General features: G+C 43.2%; 2 protein-coding genes across 2 annotated transcripts in view; both read left to right on the plus strand.

Moving 5' to 3' along the window:
- Positions 1-19,968, plus strand: part of tmem234 (transmembrane protein 234) — a 109,150-nt gene that overhangs the window by 62,335 nt on the left and 26,847 nt on the right. The gene's annotated exons all lie outside the window — the stretch shown is intronic.
- wdr25 (WD repeat domain 25) lies at positions 23-19,668 on the plus strand. Its single transcript, XM_072365699.1, has 7 exons — positions 23-120; positions 1,038-1,751; positions 6,435-6,582; positions 15,237-15,367; positions 16,649-16,819; positions 17,249-17,389; positions 19,247-19,668. The coding sequence occupies exons 2-7, from the start codon at positions 1,050-1,052 to the stop codon at positions 19,466-19,468; spliced, it is 1,515 nt and encodes a 504-aa protein (XP_072221800.1). The 5' UTR covers positions 23-120; positions 1,038-1,049; the 3' UTR covers positions 19,469-19,668.

The raw sequence follows: 19,968 nt of genomic DNA on the forward strand, positions 1-19,968 counted from the left end.
AATCTTAACGTGGCTTTTGTTCTGAAATGTTACATTTTACCCAAATGATTTTGCGGGCTGTGAAACAAACTGTTTTAAAGATCCGACGTTGAGTGAATTGATGACTTCTCCACACTGAAGGTACAAGAAGAAAGGGCAGATTCACTGCGTGGCTCTTATTTATGTGACAGGAAAGATCCGCCTCTCAGACTGGAAGGAAAGCGACCATCATTAGCTAATTTAGGCACATGGAGGCTGTTTCAGGAGACTTATTTTGGATGCATTTAGTGTTACTGTGAGACAGTAAACATGTTGATAGCACAACATTCATACGTGAATAGTTGATAAACATTATAAATATAACCTCCCTTGTGACGTTGCTCTTAGAGATAGATTTTAAGTTGACTTAGTTAGCTTGCTATTACTACAGCTATCGTGCTGTTTTGGCTGGATAATTTACCCACATCACCGATACCTCATGCTTTCAGTGAGCTGTAACAAGTGTGGTGGTGGTGGATTGAATTGGAATGACGTAATCGGATTACCAGAAATAGGTAAACGAAAATACGACTGTTTGCATTTAAAGAAACGTAGAATGAGACTTTAGCTCATTGTCAAGGATTGTTGAAGTACATTCAGTTTATAGTAAAGCTTACAGAAAGAATTCAGATGTTTATGATATCATGTTTTTGTAAAAGTGATTTGATGTAGCCAATTACAAATGCTGAAATGTGTCGCCTATTATCAGATTTTCTTGTGTCAGATTGGCAGCCTTGTTTTTGGTCAGTTAGCATTATTCCTTTTTATTTGAATGGAAGTTAAACACTTTGAGCTCTTGTGTCGTATGAGCATAGTTCTCCATGGTGCCTGCTATGTGCACATGGCAGCAACATAAACTTACCCAGTGTTTCATGTGACTAATAAAAGACAGTCTTGTTCTGTTGAAACGACTCCCCTGAATAATATTGAAGTGTAGAAATTCAAGTCACCACTAGATGTCACCATTGCGCCTCTAATAAGTTTACAATTCTAACAACTACCATCCTTTTGTTTCTTAGTGTCATGTGAAGATGTCTTCATTGGTAGCCTATGGTGATTCAGAGTCAGAGGAGGACTGCTTGGATCAAGAGGAGGAGGAAGCATTAGCTTCTGTCCAAAGTGTGCCCTCTGCGCAAACTCAAGAAGCGGTGGGGTGTGTCAACTGTGAAGTTATGCCCTTCCCTGCAAGTTTAGCCTCTGGCCGTGCAGTTTTAGGAAATCATCTAGGTTACTCAGAAAGAAGCAGCCCTTCGCTGCATCTTTTGTCTCAGACACGTGCCAACTGGGAGAGAGAATCCTGCAGTGGAAGTGAGGATAAGAATGTCCGAGACCCTGCAACTCAGGGAGGGATCGAATCCCTACGGGCTCCTTCGTGCTTTGCAAAAAGCTCCAGCGATGGGTTAAACCCAGCAAAAAGACAAGTTACTGTCCGGCCTGGTGTCAGACCGTACATTTCTAAGAGACAGAGACTTGCCGCTTCAGTAGAGACAGTGAACCCAAAGTACCCATCAGAGCCCATCAGTGGGAGTCAGAGCAAGGAAAGTCAAATTCTCACTGATGTGTCAGCAAGAGTGAAGCCATATCTTTCTGAAAAGTCCAGAGCAGCAGGGATTCCCACGAGGCTTCTAATGAGCCTGGGAGGCCACCAGGGCCCGGTCAACAAAGCACAGTGGTGTCCTGTGCCTCATCTCAGTCACCTGCTGCTGTCTGCCTCCATGGACAAGACTTTCAAGGTAATGACTGTAAAGCGATGACTTGCTGTCGAAATGATGTCACTTAGCTTTGGAAGCCATGAAAAGCAGAGCTCAGTGCCTTCATTGTGCAGAGCTGTGACTGGACCCACTTGATAGATGTTTTTTTTTTTTTTTCAGTTGAAACTTTAAGCTTAAGCAAGCTTTTACAATTGAACTAACCATTTAATTTTTCATTCTTCACACTGTGTATTTTTGCACACATAATCCTATTTGTCATCCCCTCTCAGGATGCTCAGTCCCACTTTAACAGATCCATATATTACCTGGACTTGGAACGGGTTTTTACAAGGCAGAAATCAATTTATCAGAGCGGTCTCAGGCAGGTACAAAGTGCACGGAGGGGGTCGAAGGGTATAATCATTTAACTGATGTTCAGTGTAATTGGACAAGTGTTACAGAGACATCATATCGGCCGTGCTCCCTCACTTTCTAAATGGACCACAAACCACTTTCTTTAGCATCTTATCTGTCACTGTCAGTTGAATGTGTGTCAGGACCCGTGGGATCACCTCATCTCCCTCTCTCCCTCTTTGTCTGTCTCTCTTTGTCTGACTCCCGCTCCTTTTCTTCATTTCACACCTGAAAAACAATCCCTCATTCCCCAACCGTAAAGGTCAAGCAATGCAGTTATCTGCCTGCCATTGCCTAAATATTTTTCTCCCGGCGTGAAATCACGTAACCCACCGGTATCCTTTGAGAACTCTGGCTAATTAATGATTTAAATATGAATGAGATCATTTGCATAATCATACAAGTGCAGCGGTAAGGCGGCCACCTCGTCTGGCACCTGGAGAGGGCTGTTTGGAGCAGATGGCGTAGACTGCGAGAGGAGGGGAAGGAGGTGACGACTTGCTTGTTTGTATGCATGGATTATCTCTTCCTCTCCATCACAAAATGTTGAACCCAGTGTTAAAGAACGGATAAAGTCTTAATATTTGTCAGTGAGCACGATTTGTCAGTCCTCTGGTACGCTCTGAGATGTGCCAGTTAGCTTCCTTCCATCTACCGGGTTCAAACGTTGGTGCACCGCTGTTGCATCAGTATGCTGTTATTTGATTGGATGGTTTTGGATGATTGGAACTGATGATTGGAAATATAATCTGCAACAATAGTTTGAGAACAACAATAGTTCATTTATTTGATTCATTTAACCGTTATTTAACCAGGCAGGGCATGAAGAAGAAATACTTACTGCAGGAACGGATCAGAAGGATAAGATATAAAAGGCATACATAGACAACACATATAAGAACAACACTTTAAAGTATATATACAATTATAAGCACGGTGATTCGGGGGAAAAAAAGAGTAGAATCAATACAGAAAGACAAATATTTAAATATACATAAAACCCGAGCAAACATAAGACCTAAAGAAAGAAGAGCTAAAGAGGAATCTGTCCAGTTTCAATGTTCTTTGTGGATTTCTCTGGTCCTTTGCTGCAGCAGCTTGAAACAATGAGCTGACAAATAAAGCAGCAAAATATATTAGGCAGCATGAGTAAGTGGTAGATGAAATTATCAATAAGCAACGCAGATAGTAGGGGACAAACTAAGGAGGGCTTTGTACATTTGCATAAGCCCATGAATAGTACCACGAATATGCAAGGATGGCACACTTGTCCTAATAATTGAAGGTAACGATGATGATATACAGTCATTTTTGATGAAAGTTGTTGAAAGTTAATCAGATTCAGCCATAACTGTCCCTGTGTTTAATGAGTAGGCGGCAAAAGAGATGATATGTCGACGATATTTAAGCAAATCATTTAGAATATATTCCCAAATAAAACCAAAGGACCTAATTCTGCAAAGTGGAAATAGTTTGTGATAAGATGTACAAAGTCATTGAACGGCAACAGCAGAAAGGGATAAATGAACAGATAGAGAGGCAACACTGACAGCCTCTAAATCTTCTCGAGCATCTCGCACCTGTCTGCTGTTGGCTTCTGCCACTCCTCCTTGAGCAGAGACCTTTGCCTCAAATATCGCTGTCTGATGCTGGCTAACATGTTTCACTCCAACTTGACATATTACTCTTTCGATTTGGCTATCTTGATGTATGCCATGCAACAAAACACCTCCATGTTTTATTGAGGGTGGGGTGCTCTGTTCCTTATAGTTTAATCTGACGTTGGATTACTTCAGTAATACCTTTGCAGCTTTTTTTCTATCAACAGAATCTCAAGTGGAAAACTAAATAATAGATGGATGAACAAGAAACGCTCGGCTCCCTCTTTCTAATAAGTAAAACCATGATTAATTGACTAATTGATAATGTTACGTGAACATTGTGCAAAGGGAGAGGTCTATTTTTGTTTTTATTATTTTGTGTGAGGAACATCATCAAAAGGGGGCCAGTAGTTGGGTCTGGGCGGACATTTTTCATAGAGTTGCCCCCCCCCCTTTGCGCTTAGAATTCAGGTGCAGCACTCTACAATAATGCTCTCCAGGGTAGAACGTTACAGGCACAAATGTGATGAAATCAGGCTGCTAATCTATTGCATTGTACTGTATTTATGACGGCTTTGTTTTTTAGTATTGTCCTAAATTATGGCAGCTTGTCAAACACTATTGTTTACTTCTTGACATCCATTATGTGCTGTGCCTATTATGCCTCTGACTCCAGCTTTTGTCTTCTGTCTCTGCCTTTGGCTGAGCAAAGTGTGGGGACATAATCAATGAAGCCTTAACACTCTCCTCCGTGCTTGTGTTCCTTCACCGACACCCTCCATGCTTCCCGACATCTCTTCCTCCATCCTGTCTGTCAGGCTATTATTATTCCAGCCTGTTTTCATCTCTTGTCACCATGGCTACGGCAGGTGTAAAGCAGCAGTTTTAAGTTGATAACACCAGTGCCAATTTAGTTTTAATTATCAAGAGTCATTCAGGAAGCAGATTACCCCGATGAGTCATTTGCAAGGATCCGCTCTGCGTGTCTGTTAAGTGGCCGGTGAAATTAAAGGGGATGCATATAAACAAGCTCTCTTTTTCAGCAACGCACGTGTCTCGGTTTAAAGTTGGATTGTTGCGAGTGGGTGTGCGTTGACTGTTTTTTTGGTCACGGTTCTAGGTCTTCATTGCTGTCATTCAGACTCGTATGACTCTGTTCAGGTGAGTGTTCTTTTGATTTTTGCAGGGATCGGTGCCGTCATCAGGCGCGTCTCCTCAGATTTTCTCGTCGCCTTGAGGTGGCAGTGTTTCTCCAAGCCAAAGATCATACAGAAAACCACAGGCAATACCCTGCCGCGCAGTGAATAGAAGCATTCTTTGACAGATGTATCGCTCCACTATTTAACATGTTGCAATTAAAAGTGTGACTCTCCATCTCTGTTTCTGTCTCTGCTACTTTTTCCCACCTCGGAGGTGTCTCTGGCACTCTGCTTGTTGGACCGCTGCCTGCTGGATTAACGTGTCACTCCCCCCTGTCCATCTCTCTTCCCCCGTCTCCTGCGGGAGCCGCAGCGCACTACTTCTTAGTGCGTTTCATGTTCTGTGTGGAAGCGCCGGGTTTAATAATGAAGCAGAGTGAGAGGCAGGGAGGGCTCCACAGATCTTCAAAGTTTCTCTGTGGCCCTGGTAATGCAAAAAAAATTCACACTCATTAGCGTAATGCCTCACCTCAGTGGGCACCAGTTCGGACCACCCATTGGATTTCAAGCTCCGCTTCAAGGGAGATGCTTCTTTTTTTTTTTTTCTTGTCATTTGGCATGTCTAACAAACAACAAAAAGACGCCATACTGCTCAATATGTTTGCCAAGAGATGTACAACAGCAGAATACAGGAAAATCGTAACGTCGTATTCATTAACCTGTTTTATTTTCCCCATGATATCATGTGTCAGAGCAGAAAGGCGCGGCATGGTGTTGTCTTGGCTGTCGCAACAGACGGAAAGCAGCTGGGTGCTTCTCTCTTCTGCTCTGTCTGTTATCACAGGAACCTCTGACAGCACAAAGCCATTAAAGCCATTACACCCCACTCTGGCCTGATTTATAGGCACATTCAAAGGAATTAGTTTGATTAATTAGAAAGGTTGTTTTAGATTATAAATCCCAGAAACAAAGCTGTTTTTTTTCCAGCTGTGCTTTGCTGAGTGATTTCATTTGGAGGCATTACAATATAATTATGGGTGAGTTGCTTTGATTGCATCTCTCTAAGCTTTGAGAAAGCCTTTTGTGCTTTTGCAGAGGGTGGTGGAATTTTATAGTTTCAACATTTTCCCGATGGACGAAGCATCCAAATATTCAGTCTGGACTCTCAGTAAAGTGCCTTGAAACCTCATCCAAAGGATGTTGGTCCCTTCTTGTAGTTGGTGTGAGTGAAAACAGGGTATGTCCACCGTCTGGTGTCTTGTCTGTTTCTTTAATTTGTGTTGCGTGGTATTAGATCACAGCATGCCACGGTTGCAGGTGTTGCCATTTAGCATGGTTGCTGCTTTTATCTTTTCTTGTTTTAATCAATGTTATGATCACTCCACACAGACCGAGCACAGCTTCCCGATACAATGCACCTTACGATGTTCTTTTCTCTTAAAAAGTCTTTTTGTTTTGCAGCTATTCAATCTTCCAGAATCCCTAAAGCTTGTGTAAAGTCAGCACCTAACTACTTTCTTTGCTGCAGTCTGATTGTATTTGCGACTTTGCTCTGTATCCACGTCTGGCAGGTGTGGGATGGAACAGAGAGTGGACGATGCCTCAGGGTTTACACCTGCCACCTGGGAGCTGTGCGTGACGCCTGTTGGACCCCCTGCGGGCGACAGCTCCTCACCGGCTCATTTGACAACACAGCTGTGATCACTGATGTAGAGACGGGTGAGTTGCACCTCTTCTCTCTTCATTTCTGGAGAACTAAATGCCATTGGATAAGACACCTTATTCACTTCTCTAATTAGATCCCTTAACTGGACTCAATGTGAGATACAGTTTTTAATTGTCCACAGACCCATACTTGGGCTTGGCTACACTAAACCAGGTTTGTCTGTATATATATTCTCAAATTCACGCTGACCTTTTTGAAATTCACCTGTGGCTGCTTTACATTAAACATTTTCCAAGCTCACCGCTGGCATTCTCTGACAACAAAGCACACTGGAAATCCCATGTGTGTCTCTCACTCGAAAAGTTGGATTGTAATTTATGTTTGGAGTGAATTTGAGTCCCAAAACCTGTTAGAAACCCAACGTATGAATTGCAGAGCTGCTTCTTTCTTTGTATTTCTCTGTGGCCGTGACTCATTTCATGGTAAACCTTTGAAGTCTAAAAAGTTCTTTATAGAGACAACACACGTCTGCTGATTGTAACATTTCACATGAAAGCTCAGAAATGGACATCAGCAACTCACAGGCAAAAAGAGATGAGATTGATAGATTTATTTTTTTATATAAGGGAGGAAAAAGGAATCTTCTCTGTCCGTGGAGGGACATCCCTTCATGTTATCATAGTGATATGTCTGTCCTCTGGGAGATAGAGATACACTGGACCTGTAAGTCAAAGCCATCAGAGCATCGATGATAAACCAGCTGCTATCCACAATGAGAAAGGCTGTAATTGGCTTGTTTTCGCCAGCGAAACCATGTCTAGAAACTGATTTAAATGTGCTGCTTTTTTTTGTTAAAGACTGTCGCACAATTGTCACTGATAATTTGCAACAAGTTGCTGTCAAAATCAGCAGAATGAGGTGTGTAGAGACGGCTGTCTAGTGCAGTCTGTTCTGCTTGCAGGATTAGACTCCCGTTCATTTATTTGTCCAAGGCGCAGGTTGGGGGAGACGTATTGAATGCCGGTCCACCAGAGCAGCTCTCAATATATTTCGCCTGTGTTCGTAGACTTCTTTATTAACACTTTAAATCCTGACTAAGAAAACAAATGCGTAGTAAAGATGAAAAATACAAAACTGTGGTGTGCTGATCACCTGGAGGTGTGTAGAGCAGGAGGGACAAGCTTTTTATTACTCTTCATTGCTGTTTTTCCACACGACCGATGAAAACATGAATATTTTAGGGAACCTCAATAAAATTCACCAGTGGTGCTTTTTGGGGAGCTCATGTCTTATTAAGAGAAACTTCGTTCAGTGAGCCTCTTGGCTTTGGAACGATAAGCTGCTCTTTTGTGCTGACTCTGCGTATAAACGCACTAATCTGATGTGGACAAATAAACTCAAATGTGCTCATGAATAATTAAAACACGCAGACAGATAAATCAAAACGAGGTAACTAATTGTATCTTGTGTACAGTGTGCAGACTCGTCATCAGTGATGTTTCCATCAGACACTTTCCCTCTGGCGACCCAGCCCAGGTTGATCAGGCCCCGACCTGTGTCCCAGCGGTACTGGCCCACTTCTCGGACCTTTTGATCCAAACCGACCTTGAAGCTATCTCTGCTGCTTCTGCGGTGGACTTGATGGCGCTCCTCTTCATAGCTCCTTTGATGCAAGGTGTTCGTCTTACACGGGGAGCAGGCTGCAAAGCCTCGGCACTCCACCTTGATAGGCTCACAGCGAGCTTTCCAGCCCTTCCTCTGGCACTCCTCAATGAGCTCCTGGTATTTGTACCGCTTCTGCTCGCTGGCCTCTTCCATGCAGTCCTCTCAAGGGACTGTCAGCTTCAATAAAAGAGGACCTGCTTGGAAGATGCAGATGTCAGCACCACATCTGGTCTCAAAGAGGTCAGTCTTATGAAGTCTGAGAACTTGAGCTGCCTACCCAAATCAACCCAAAGTTCCTAGTCCAATGCTGACAATAGCAGGCTGGCTGATGGTGTTTGCTTACAAAGATGATCTTCCACTCAGTGCAAATGCTTTTGTTGGTGGCCACAGCACTGGAGATGGCCTTTGCCACTGTCTTTGGGACTCGGTCGTGCCTCCAGTGGTTGTGGCCATCCCCAAGGGCTGATGGGCAGCTGCTCAAAATGTGCTCCAAGGCCCCCCTTTCCGGGACAGGGTGAACGAGTGGGAACATCACTTTTGCCCCAGATGTGCAGGTTGGCTGGGATGGGTTGCACATCGCAGGTAACTTGGAGCATAAACTGCCCTGCTTGCTACCGTGTTAAGCAGCCACTGTGCTACCTCTGGCCCTTCCTGTACTCTCTTTTCTGCCCACCTGCACCATGATGCCTGCTGTTAGACAAGGAGCTGTCTTATGCAAGAGACCCTGAACTCCTCCAGGCTGCTGATGGGAAACTGAAACTTATTGCACCTGCCGTTCAATGCTGCACCGGTGAGACTACGAGCCGGACCCAGCCATCGTCACTTCGTACACCAGCAGTGGACAGAGGATATGGGACAAGGTGCCATGCTGGTACAACAATACCTTGAACCTGCCAGGTAGGCCAGACCTGTGCACTGGAGACAACCAGTTTTTGAGCTTCTTGTTTTGATCTGCCGCTGTGTCTCTAAGGCTGCAGTCAAAAACCCTCTCTAGGCTAGTGCCTGGTGTCTAAGTGATTCATGATAAATACACTGGAGAAGTGAAATCCACCACTCTTCCCCTCTTCGGGGCCATGAACCTGGTTTTGTTGCTTTAAAGCCCATCCTTTCCCAAGAAAATAGCAACCAGGCCCTGAAGAATCCGCCTACATTCGGGCTCTGGTGGGGGTGCTGCTGGGTTTCCGATTTGGACAGGTGGGCCCCTGCACTCTCTATCAGCAGCTTTCACTAACATGTTCATAGAAAGGGTGAAATGAATCACAGAAAATGTACATCCAGATATGATCTCTTTGTCAGATGTGTTCCCTGATGTAAGAGGCTGAAATGAACAGTGTTCATTGATAGCAGAATTTACGTAGCTTTATTTCTCACATGTAGCGGTGATACCCTTTTTCCACTTTTTCTTTTATCATCTTTGTACTGTGTCATGTTAATGGAAGAAGAAAAAGTACTTTAAATTAGAGGGATGGTGAAAATAAAACAAGTCACTGTTTGTCTGCTGCCCTGAAATTGTAGGTCGTCTCTACTTTCAGTGAAGTGTAATTGTCTGAGCTACAGCGCAGATGTTGCTCTGAGCATTTTAGGTGGAACTGTGAAATCTCCCATATTCTTGAATTACATCTGGGTGTGGGCTCCAGGTTGTTTGCATAACATCAAGGGTAATGTAAGATGATCAACAAGCTGGGGGGACCCCCCCGAAAGTGACGGGAGACACAATCAGGGAGGCAGAACGTGTTGCTCCAAAATTTCTACATCTTTGGTTTGGACCATCGTTTGTTTTCTTTGCATTGTTATAATTGGCTTTGATCTTAGACATTATAAATTCATATTCTGTATTTTCCTAAATAACCTATGTTCCTAGCTGCTACTTTTCCACTCTGCTCATACTGCTCAACAGATGACCTTAAATGGTCCAAGACCTTAGAAGGACATAAACAACTGGGTCAGACAAAACATCTCTATTAGGGCAGATAGGTCTGGTACATTAGATCCACGCCTAAAACAGCACTGACACACACACACATTGTTTATCACATCCAAAGAACACAACAAGGACAGCGGCTGGCCTGAGCATGTCACCCAAAACTGGCCAATTATACTCTGACAAGTGTGAAAACATCTTCTGTGAGATAAAGCTGAATATAAATATAACATGTTTCCGGATAACGGGGCTCGGCCTGACGGATTTCCTGTGGGAGCTCTGGCACTCCGAGTCCAGCGCTGCAATATACTTTACTTGTGACCACTAATAAATACTTTTTTAATAAACGATTTCTCCAGCTTGTTCTTGAGCTTCCAATGAAAAAATCGGGCTAACAGCATGGACCAACTTTATTCACCGACAAAGGTTTTCAGAAGTGTTCCCGAGTCCATGTCAAGACTCTCGTCTGCTCGTATTGAATTGCTGCCCGAGGGCTCCAAGATTAAGGCTGCTTAAGATAGATTTCTTTGGATTCTATCAAAAAGTTTTAATGATGTGGCCCTGCACAGGTGATGAAACCCCCGAATTCTCTGCAGCTTTTTTGTTGAGAGACATTTTACCAACATGTTTGATAGTCAGTATTATATTACATTGGTATGTGAAACGTGTAATGATATTCTTACAGAAATCAGAGTCTCTCTCTCTCTGTTATGTGTGTTTGCAGCTGGTCTAGCGGAGTATGCATATTCGTACATGTGTGATGTGTAATAGGAGCGTGTGAAATTCTTCGTTTTCTTAGGCTGAAATAACCATGTTCTACAACTGCAAATAACCTGCCACTGAGTCAAGGATGAGCCCAGAGTTCACAGCGTCCTGGTTGGTTTTAGCTTAGTTTGTTTTGGTCTGAGGTTCTGCTTCTCTAGTCTGAGACTTTGTTCGTAACTTATGTGTGTGTGAGTGTGTGTGTCCCTCTCGGAGCTTGTTTAAGATATGTCACTGGTAAATAAGTTTCTGTGAAGGCGACACATCCACCTCAGTGACGACAGCTGCTGAAATGGGACACAGAGAAACATCTGAAAACAGGATTCTTACTTTCTAAAAACATGAGAATTTTTTCCTCTGCTCAGAATTCCAGTTCACTCTTCGCTAAATCTGCTGCCCTCCTGTGTTTACTGGTCCCAAACTTTTGTAAAGTCAATGGTTTGGTTTGCTTTTTGGCCTAGCATACATTTACCAGGCGTGGCAGAAAAGCCTGAAACATCTGATGAATTTCCTTTCCTTTCCTTTCCTTTACTTTCCAGCTGAAAGTCTGAACATTTTTAAGAAGAGTTTACAGGAATGATATCAGATTTCTTGTTCACTCAGTCAGCTTGTGATCGTGTTCACATCTACAGGAAAGTACTACACAGAGTCTGAGCAGAATGAATCAAAGTGGGGGAAAAGAAGGGAAAAAAACTGAGGCTCCCATGGTATCTACATCACTTTGGTTTGCACATGGCACCGATGACTTGCTGCTGTTTGCACTTCCCCTCCCAGCACCCATGTCAATACTGTCAATAAAGCCTACGGATAATAGCTTGGCCAGCCCATTAAACACACAGGCAGCTACAGGAAGGGAATCAATAATGGATACATCACCACAGGAGCAGCCACTATGACCTTATACTGGAACGTCACTAACCACAACCATAAACAAACAAATACTTATTTGATCACCAGAGCCTTGCTTGGCATCGTCAGGGTGGGTTCAAACTAACAGCCGAAGTACTTATTATTCCTCTGCTTTTTCAGAAATCTATTTCGTTAGACTCATTCCTCCTCCAACTATTATTCATTTGTGTTTGATATTAGATAAACCGCATTGTTTCTGAGAAGGAGGAGCTGCTTGGATGTGCTGGAAGGAGAGGGCAATAAGACCGTGTTCCTATGGCAGCCCGAGATGAAGAAATTCAATTCAGCTGCATATTAATTTGGGAGTTGGGAATCCAGCCCAGTTCCTGGACGACTGTAGCGCACTTTAATGCGGTACAGCTGAGATGAAGCCTCTGACACTTTAAACCCAATCATAGTCGAGCAATGAAAATAACACGGGGAACGAGCTACATTTATAATTTCACTGGTGATGATTTCAACACAGACAGGGACGATTGTGGTTTGGACGCCAAGTCACTGCAGTCACGACACAAATGACATCCACAGTAGCTTTAAGTCAGCGGTTTACCATAATCGTGACATTTATTATTTGAAAAATGTAAAAGGCTCCCATCCCTCGTTCCTGCAGCACTCGTTCAGATGACATGGAGCTAAATGTTTTCCATGTCAGACCGCAATCAGGGAGAAAGCGATTGTTACGCTCTTCACTGTAATGCAGAGCCTCTCAACTATAACAAGGAAGGCAGCCGGACCTCTCGTGTTCACTTGAGCTCTCTTTGCTGCTGAATGGAGGCCCTTTAATGATCAGGACGTTTGGCGGCTTATTTTCCAGCAACATACCTTACCAAAAGCCACCGTAGCAGCTAAATTTGCAGATTAATTTCGCTTGGCCGTCTTAGCAGCTGTTCTTGTGTCCACTGTGATTCGTAGAACATGGTTGGCCAGAGGAAAGTTGAGGCACTGAATGCTCTAGAGCAGCAAACGGCAGCTAATTAAAGTGCATTTGATTTGCAGAACCTTGCTGCTACTTTAGATACTTAGATTTTCATCTCATCGGAGAACCTTTTTGGACATTTTCCTTCCTCAGCAATTAATTAGCATGTTCCAAGAATTACCCTCTGAAGTTTGCCTGTGTTATTAAAGGAGCCTTACACAGCGCACAGCATGAGGAAATGAAACGCACACACACACACACCCAGTCGCATCTTCATTTTGATCCACTTTGAAGGCTTCCTTTTACAGTGGTAACCTACTAGCTTGGCAAGGACTCTTTTTAGAAAACTTTTGAAGTTTGAATCTCATCTCTCAATAAAGGGTTAGTCAGCGTTTTTGCATGCTGTCGGTGAGCTGTTGGTCTGATGTTGTGGGCTTGGCACTGGCTTATAAGCTCTATGGATCTATGTTTTAGTGGGACGGTTTCGCCGACGTCACGGTTGACCTTGGAACGAGCAGCGTGGTCAAAAAAGTGAAGAGAAAAAAAAAAGGAGAGAATCTAAGAAATGGGGTAAAAAAAAATCTTTATGTTTCTGCGGCTTTTAACTACATCTTGTTGGTTGCGTTCATCCTCCTCGTGAGATTTTATTTTTGAATAAATGTATCAGGACTGAAGAAATGCTTAGTGCAGAATATCTTTAAAAAGGTCCAAATGTAGCTTATTAAGTCTACGCCCAAAACATTATCTGGATATAGGTGGTCAAAACCAAGCGTGTGCACTTTCCGGTGCAGTGACAGCACCCTACTGTGGTGAATCCTGTAATGAGGCACAATGTTTCATCTCTCCTCTATGGGGCTCACCCCTGCTACCCCAATCATACCTTATGTCCTCCGCTCTGTAGTTATCAGCTTTCTGTTGTCTCTGTGGTACGATGGCAGTCCTTTCAAGACTGCAGAGTAAAAAAGTACCTTGAGGGAGGAACGGATCACTGCGGTCCTCCGTTATCTGTCCTCTCATCCAGCTAATTAATCTTATTTAATTAAAACACGAAGAGGCCCTGTTTGTTATGAGGTGAATGTTGACTTCTCGTTGTCTTGCCAAACACGGGTTTTAAATCTCTGTGACAGATCTCCACTGCGGCTAAGCCAATTAAGTGGGATGTGTGAGCCTGACGAAAAGCCCGTTCAAACTGAGGCTCAAATCAATGCATTGAACTCGTCCACCAAGGAGTGGAAGAGGGTCCAATTTTTGGTGTGGCTTTTATGAGCTGTGACTCATCTACCGCTACTGAAAAGACTTGGGAGGAAAATCCTGGGGATAAATGCGTAACAAAGAGTGTTTTTGTCTCAGGCTAACTGCTTAAATTGTTTTAAATGGGGTCTTTTTTGTTTGTTCAATAAGTAGACGAAGAGCCACCGAGCCGCCTGAGGGGGCTTCGCTTTGGACAGTTTTCGAGTTGCTGGCTAATAGTCATGTTTTTTCAGAAGATTCCTTTTTGGTCACACCCTGTCAGGGTTAATTGTACTTAAGCCTCTCTGTGTGCCTCAGTGTGTGACGTTTTTTAAATTGATTTTGATAAAGTAGCCTCTAGCCAGAGCAGTACAGCGGCATCTTTGTAAGTTTGGTCTTTCTTTTCTCGAGCGACGATTTCTCAAAGACTAACGACACAAACTGCATATTTTAATCAGTGAACTTGCGTTTTAATTATTGTATTTATCGGGAAAGTTGAAGGCACAGTTTAATTACACAGTTTTTAACTGAACAGAGGTCTAGTGGGTCCTTTACAAGGAGGATTAATAAACTGAACAGAGTTTTCTGCATAATTTGCATCACTGCATATATACATTTTTTCATATATTGTGTTTTTAGTTTAGCTTGATAGCTGAGACCGAGAAAATATCCAAGCAAGCCTGTCATTCGACACAAACTGCAACCATATCACAAGAGGAGGGATAAGCTGTATCTCCCGTCCATTGTCATGAAGAATGGGAGGTTTCTGACATTAAGATTAGCAAATTAATGGCTAAATGAAAATGCTCTGGACCCCATTTAGTTCCCATCAACAGCTTTTAGATGGTTCATGCAGGCAGGGATGCCCATTATGGCACAGGTGTCATGGACTCCTCTGAGCTGTTTGTCCAACACCAAAAGTATGCAACATTAAAACAAACAACTGATAAGTTTATGATAAGTTTAAGCACTGTGGACACTCCCTCCCTCTTAAAGTACAATGTTTCCCGCTGATAGGAGACCACAAACGTACAGTTTTGTGGGACAAATAAAACATCAATTCAAAGATTGAACGCACAGGTATTAGTAATTTTCACTCAAAAATCGAGCTCCGCTTGAAACCATCCCTCGTGACGAATGTCAGCATTTTTCTCCCGCTCATGTCACGGAAAGGAAAAAGTGCTCGTCGATGTTATTTTACGTCAGGGCTGAGAATATGAGAAATGAATGCAGGATGTGTTGTCGCTGAGAAAAATGGCACTTGTTTCATTCATGCTCTTTGTCTCCACTCTTGTCGTCTGTAGGGCAGCAGGCAGTGAAACTGGACAACCAGTTCAAGGTGATGAGTGTGGTCCTGCACCCCAGCAGCCCGGAGGTATTCCTGTGTGGAGGTTACAGTTCGGTGGTCAAAGCCTGGGACTCGCGCAGCTGCAAGGTCAAACTTATTACCCTCCCTACAGCAGATAAGTCATTTGTTATCAGTGGTTGCTCGTATACTGTCGACATGCACACTTTAAACATACGCTCTGTGTCTGCAAACTCTTCAGCTCCACATTAATATGCACAAGATTCCACTGTATGCACAGGCAAACTGCAGGTTATGTTGTTAATAGTTCAAAGCAAACTTCAATTTCACTCAGGCTGCATAAATTGCTCCCGTGAAGCTGCAACGTGATATAGCTATTAAGCTTAATGGACTGTTTTACATGTGAATCCTGTTCAGTTCCTCAGAATTGGAATGATCACATGTCATCTCTCCCCTCGACAAATGGAGTCTTTTCTTAGGAGGGTTATAGATTGAGCACAGTGGAGATGCTTCTGTCAGTTCAGTCAATATGAGGTGCAGACAGAACGTCTAAGGCTTAAGCCGTCTGTAAGAAAGCTGTGGTGTTGAATCCCCCCCCCCCCACCACCACCAGATGGAAACGACCGAGCAGAGCCACAAACAAGCTCAACTTTTCCCCCATTGGGCCGAAGGGACCAGTGTTGACTGGGAGCAGAGAAATGGCTCTGCAGTGTTGAAGATCAGTGATAGGAGCAACAGTTGAAAGTCACAGAGAAGGAGAGCACAGAAAAGTGACTGGCAGGGGGGGGGTCATAGGTTAACTTGTTCCCTACAGAGCGGCTGCTGATCCGTGAAGCTGATAAATCAGAGGCAGAAAGTCTTCAAGAATAACAAATACACCCGCTGTGGCTCCCACAGTGTAATGTTTTCTGTCATGTTACAGCCGTTTGTTTTTAAGACTTGAAACATTTAGCGAAGCACATACGAGTCAACAGTTCCCAACATGCGGTGTATCTGATTTTTCTTTTGCACTTTAAAGCATTTCCTACCATAAAATCTGTTCCCTCACTTCTGCGTCTGCCTCTGATATTTATCAGTTGATAAATTAAACAACAGTAGAGGTACAAAATGTTGTATGCGAGATGCTGCTTGAAGTCACATTCTGTATGTTCCACAGTGTTGAACACACTGTCCTCGTGCCACAATAAGTCTTTATCGGCAAGGACATCATGTCATCCCGCCTTAAGGACAAAGATCCAGCTGTCTCCCTCCTTCCCCTCAATCTCTGTTCTGAACCAAGTCTTTCTGTGCTGTGCTATTTCTGAACATCTCACAGCAGCACTCCACAGTACACAGACTTGTTTTAATGATCATTTTTAAAGGCTGACCACTAATTTGAACGCGTGTAACTGTGTGTGCCTGTCCTTATAGGTGGTGAAAGTGTACAAAGCCGGGATCCAGCAAACTTTGGACATCCTCTTTCTGAGAGGTGGGCAGGAATTCATAACAAGCTCCGACTGTGTTAGCAGAGACTCCGCAGACCGTACCCTCATAGCCTGGGACTACCAGACCACAGCCAAGGTCTCCAACCAGATCTACCAGGTAGGAAATCAGTGTTCTAAAAAGGCTCATTGCTCCGCCTGGGCCATGAAATTGAAATATTCAGCTCATATCAAACCAGGTGGTAATGAGGCGTATGAAATTGGTATATTTTGAGAGTCGCTTAGTGCTGGAATAAGTCTATGCACAACCGAGTGCCAACCTTTAAAATAATGCGCTCTTTAAGTCCTGCAAATTCCCCAAGCTCTACAGAATATGTGCAAAAACATGGGCAAAAAGTTAATATCATATAATCCACATTGGATTTATTTGATTGTATTACAAGCATTTCTGTCACTTTGTCCAAATTGTGCACCTTTGAACAAAGACAACACAAACAAAGTAACTTTCTTGATTCAATAGAGCCACAAAAGGTCAAATAACAGTGTGATTTCCATTCTAATTTTTCACTTCCACTCATTTGTCAAACAGGAGAGGTACACATGCCCTAGCCTGGCTCTCCACCCACAAGAGGAATCATTTGTTGCTCAGACAAACGGCAACTACATGGCAATGTTCTCCTCCCAAAAGCCCTATAGGATGAACAAAAGGCGGCGATTCGAAGGACACAAGGTCAGTAACAATTGTGGCCTCAGGGTAGGGGCATGAGATACGCAGGCCTGATCTATACAGAGGCAGTGCGATGTACAAACACACACACAGTTTAAGCATCATCCTACAACACTGTGCACAGACAATTGAGGAAATCTATATTCACAAATGGAACTATCACTGTAACCCAAACCCTGTATTAGCATAAACTGTGTTTCCTCTACTGTACCCTCCTCTAAAACAAAAACACTAAGCACAATTCGATATTTTCTCCGAGGAAGGCAACCAGAGCAGTTCACGGTTATGAGTTTGTTTGTTCAGAAAACAACCCCCCAAACACAGAAATGTAATTTCTAAAGCTTTTTTTGTGTTCTCTTTACTGTCTACTCCCATGAGGTAAACACTTCTATCAGGGCACAAACATACCAATCAGTGTGCCTGACAGCCTTTCCCCGTGGTCGCGAACAGAAGCAAGAAAGCACCAGTGCTTTGTCATGTTTTATTGAAGACAACCTGTCGCGGGTAGAAACTCATTAAAGTGGGGCGCGTCCGCATAATCTTCACACTCCCTCAACTCTCACCGTTTTGTTATGTTTCAAACTGAGATTTCTTTCGCCGGGTTTTGGATGCGCATTTAGACTTGAGAATGAGAAAAGGTGAATGGAAACTGTAAAAATCCTCTGTGTCGGCAAAACAAACTCAGATAACGGGCATATTCCCAGATTTTCTTACTCCTAAAGAAGAGCTCTCTCCATTTTCCTCTTGTAAATATCCACTGCAGTATTTGTTGGAGTGTTTTTTTTCTTCTTTCTCCTCAAGGTAAGAGCTCCAGTTTCCTGTCTCCACTGAGTTACAACTGTAAGCAACATTTCCGATTCTGACACCCTCCGATAACAGTGTGCAGACGAGTTTATTTCCCTTTAAACCAGCAAATGGAAATGTGTCTGATTCATATTTCCTTTCTGCAGCTTTCTAAAGATTGCTTCAGATTTGCTTTGCTGGTGAACGAATGCCTGGCTAATGATGAAGGTCTGACATGCTCAGACAGGTTCAACAAATCAGCTGTAACTCCAATGAGATCCAGAGTTCCTTTGTGAAGCTGTGGAAACCTTACAGAAACATAACCGTTAGTGCAGCACTCAACCAATCAGGCCCTTATTAAATTGTGTCCAGACAGAAGCCGTTTCTCACTAAAAAGGCTTGTAACAGCCTAATGGGCACCTCAATGACTTTCAAACCACAAGTAGCAAAATCATCTGATCTGATCAACCCAAGATTGAACTATTTATCCACAAAATCTCAACAGAGGAAATTAAACACTTAGAATCATCTCTTTTATACCATCCCTGTAACCAAACAAGGTGATGGCAGCATCATTCTGAGGGAATGTTTGTCTTTGGCACGGACTGAGAAGAGTGATGGATGCTGAAAATAACAGAGAAATCATCTTTTTGGGTGTTGGTTTACATTTCAGTGACAATGACCGAAAGCCTACTATCATGAAAACAGAGCATGGCTTTGGGAAATATCAATGAAAACCCTGAAACGTGTGTCCTCGTAATGTTTTAGGACATATTTGTTATGTTAGCATACTTAGTATGTCAAATGCAGTACGTAGAAAATGCCAGGTGTTCAGATAATGGCAGCTGGGATAGGCTCCAGCCCTGCGACGCTGAATTGGATTAAGCGGGTATAGAAACCGGATGGATAAATGTTTTCTCTTGGCTGGACATTCACACATGACACGACGCAGAACAAAAGCGCACCAGCCCTGTATTAAAATGTAGCACATGTGAAAGAGGCTAATGTAATGTTGAGATGGATTTAAGTGTGTGTTTAATGCACTTGCAGCTAATTGATTAATTTATTTTGCACAAGGTGGAAGGATATGCTGTACAGTGTGACTTTTCTCTGGATGGAACTATCCTGGCCTCAGGGAGCTCCACTGGCTCCGCTCACTTCTACGACTACCACAACGCGCGTATGCTGCACACTTTCCAGGCTCACAGCCAGCCCTGCCTGTGCGTTTCTCAGCATCCCGTGCTACCCACGACTGTAGCCACCTGCGACTGGGCTGGCGAGATCAAGATCTGGGACTGAAAGCGGAGTGTGAAGTAGTGAATATAGGTTTAAAGAGTGGCTGGTTGGAGTCGTGCAGACTTTTGTCTCTGATCATTTCTTAGCATGTGATGCAAAGAAATCGGCATCGAAGTGCTGAAAGTCAGCAAACCTATTGTGTTCTATTGCCTTTAAATAGCATTTAATACAGTGTGTCTTGCAAAGCGTTTATATTTTTATTAAAAAACTTTTTCTGTTACTGCTGTTGTATGAATCTGTCCGTCGGGATTGTTATTTATAATTGACTCGTCCTCTCTCATCTTATCAACTTGGTGGGAGAGTTGAAATCATGTTAACTTAAATTTGATGAGATCAAAGGATGTTTATTTAAGAGTTCAATAATTAACTGCTGTCAAAAGTCTAATCCAAAGGGCTAGGGTGTTTAAAAGCTGTCTAGTGGCACACACACACACACACACACACACACGCGCAAAAACAAATCCACTCCAAAAACAGATGGGGACTTGAGGGTTTTGTCACAT

Source organism: Leuresthes tenuis, unplaced genomic scaffold (genome assembly GCF_036924035.1).
Source record: "Leuresthes tenuis unplaced genomic scaffold, fLeuTen1.0.hap1 SCAF_15, whole genome shotgun sequence".
Lineage (NCBI taxonomy): Eukaryota > Metazoa > Chordata > Actinopteri > Atheriniformes > Atherinopsidae > Leuresthes > Leuresthes tenuis.

What these genes read in the sequence shown, in the direction of transcription:
- wdr25 (XM_072365699.1), top strand. Translation starts at nt 1,050, where the DNA reads ATGTCTTCATTGGTAGCCTATGGTGATTCAGAGTCAGAGGAGGACTGC. An exon ending in CCATGGACAAGACTTTCAAG is followed by an intron (nt 1,752 to 6,434) that starts GTAATGACTGTA and finishes CACGTCTGGCAG; the next exon opens with GTGTGGGATGGAACAGAGAG. An exon ending in GGGACTCGCGCAGCTGCAAG is followed by an intron (nt 15,368 to 16,648) that starts GTCAAACTTATT and finishes CTGTCCTTATAG; the next exon opens with GTGGTGAAAGTGTACAAAGC.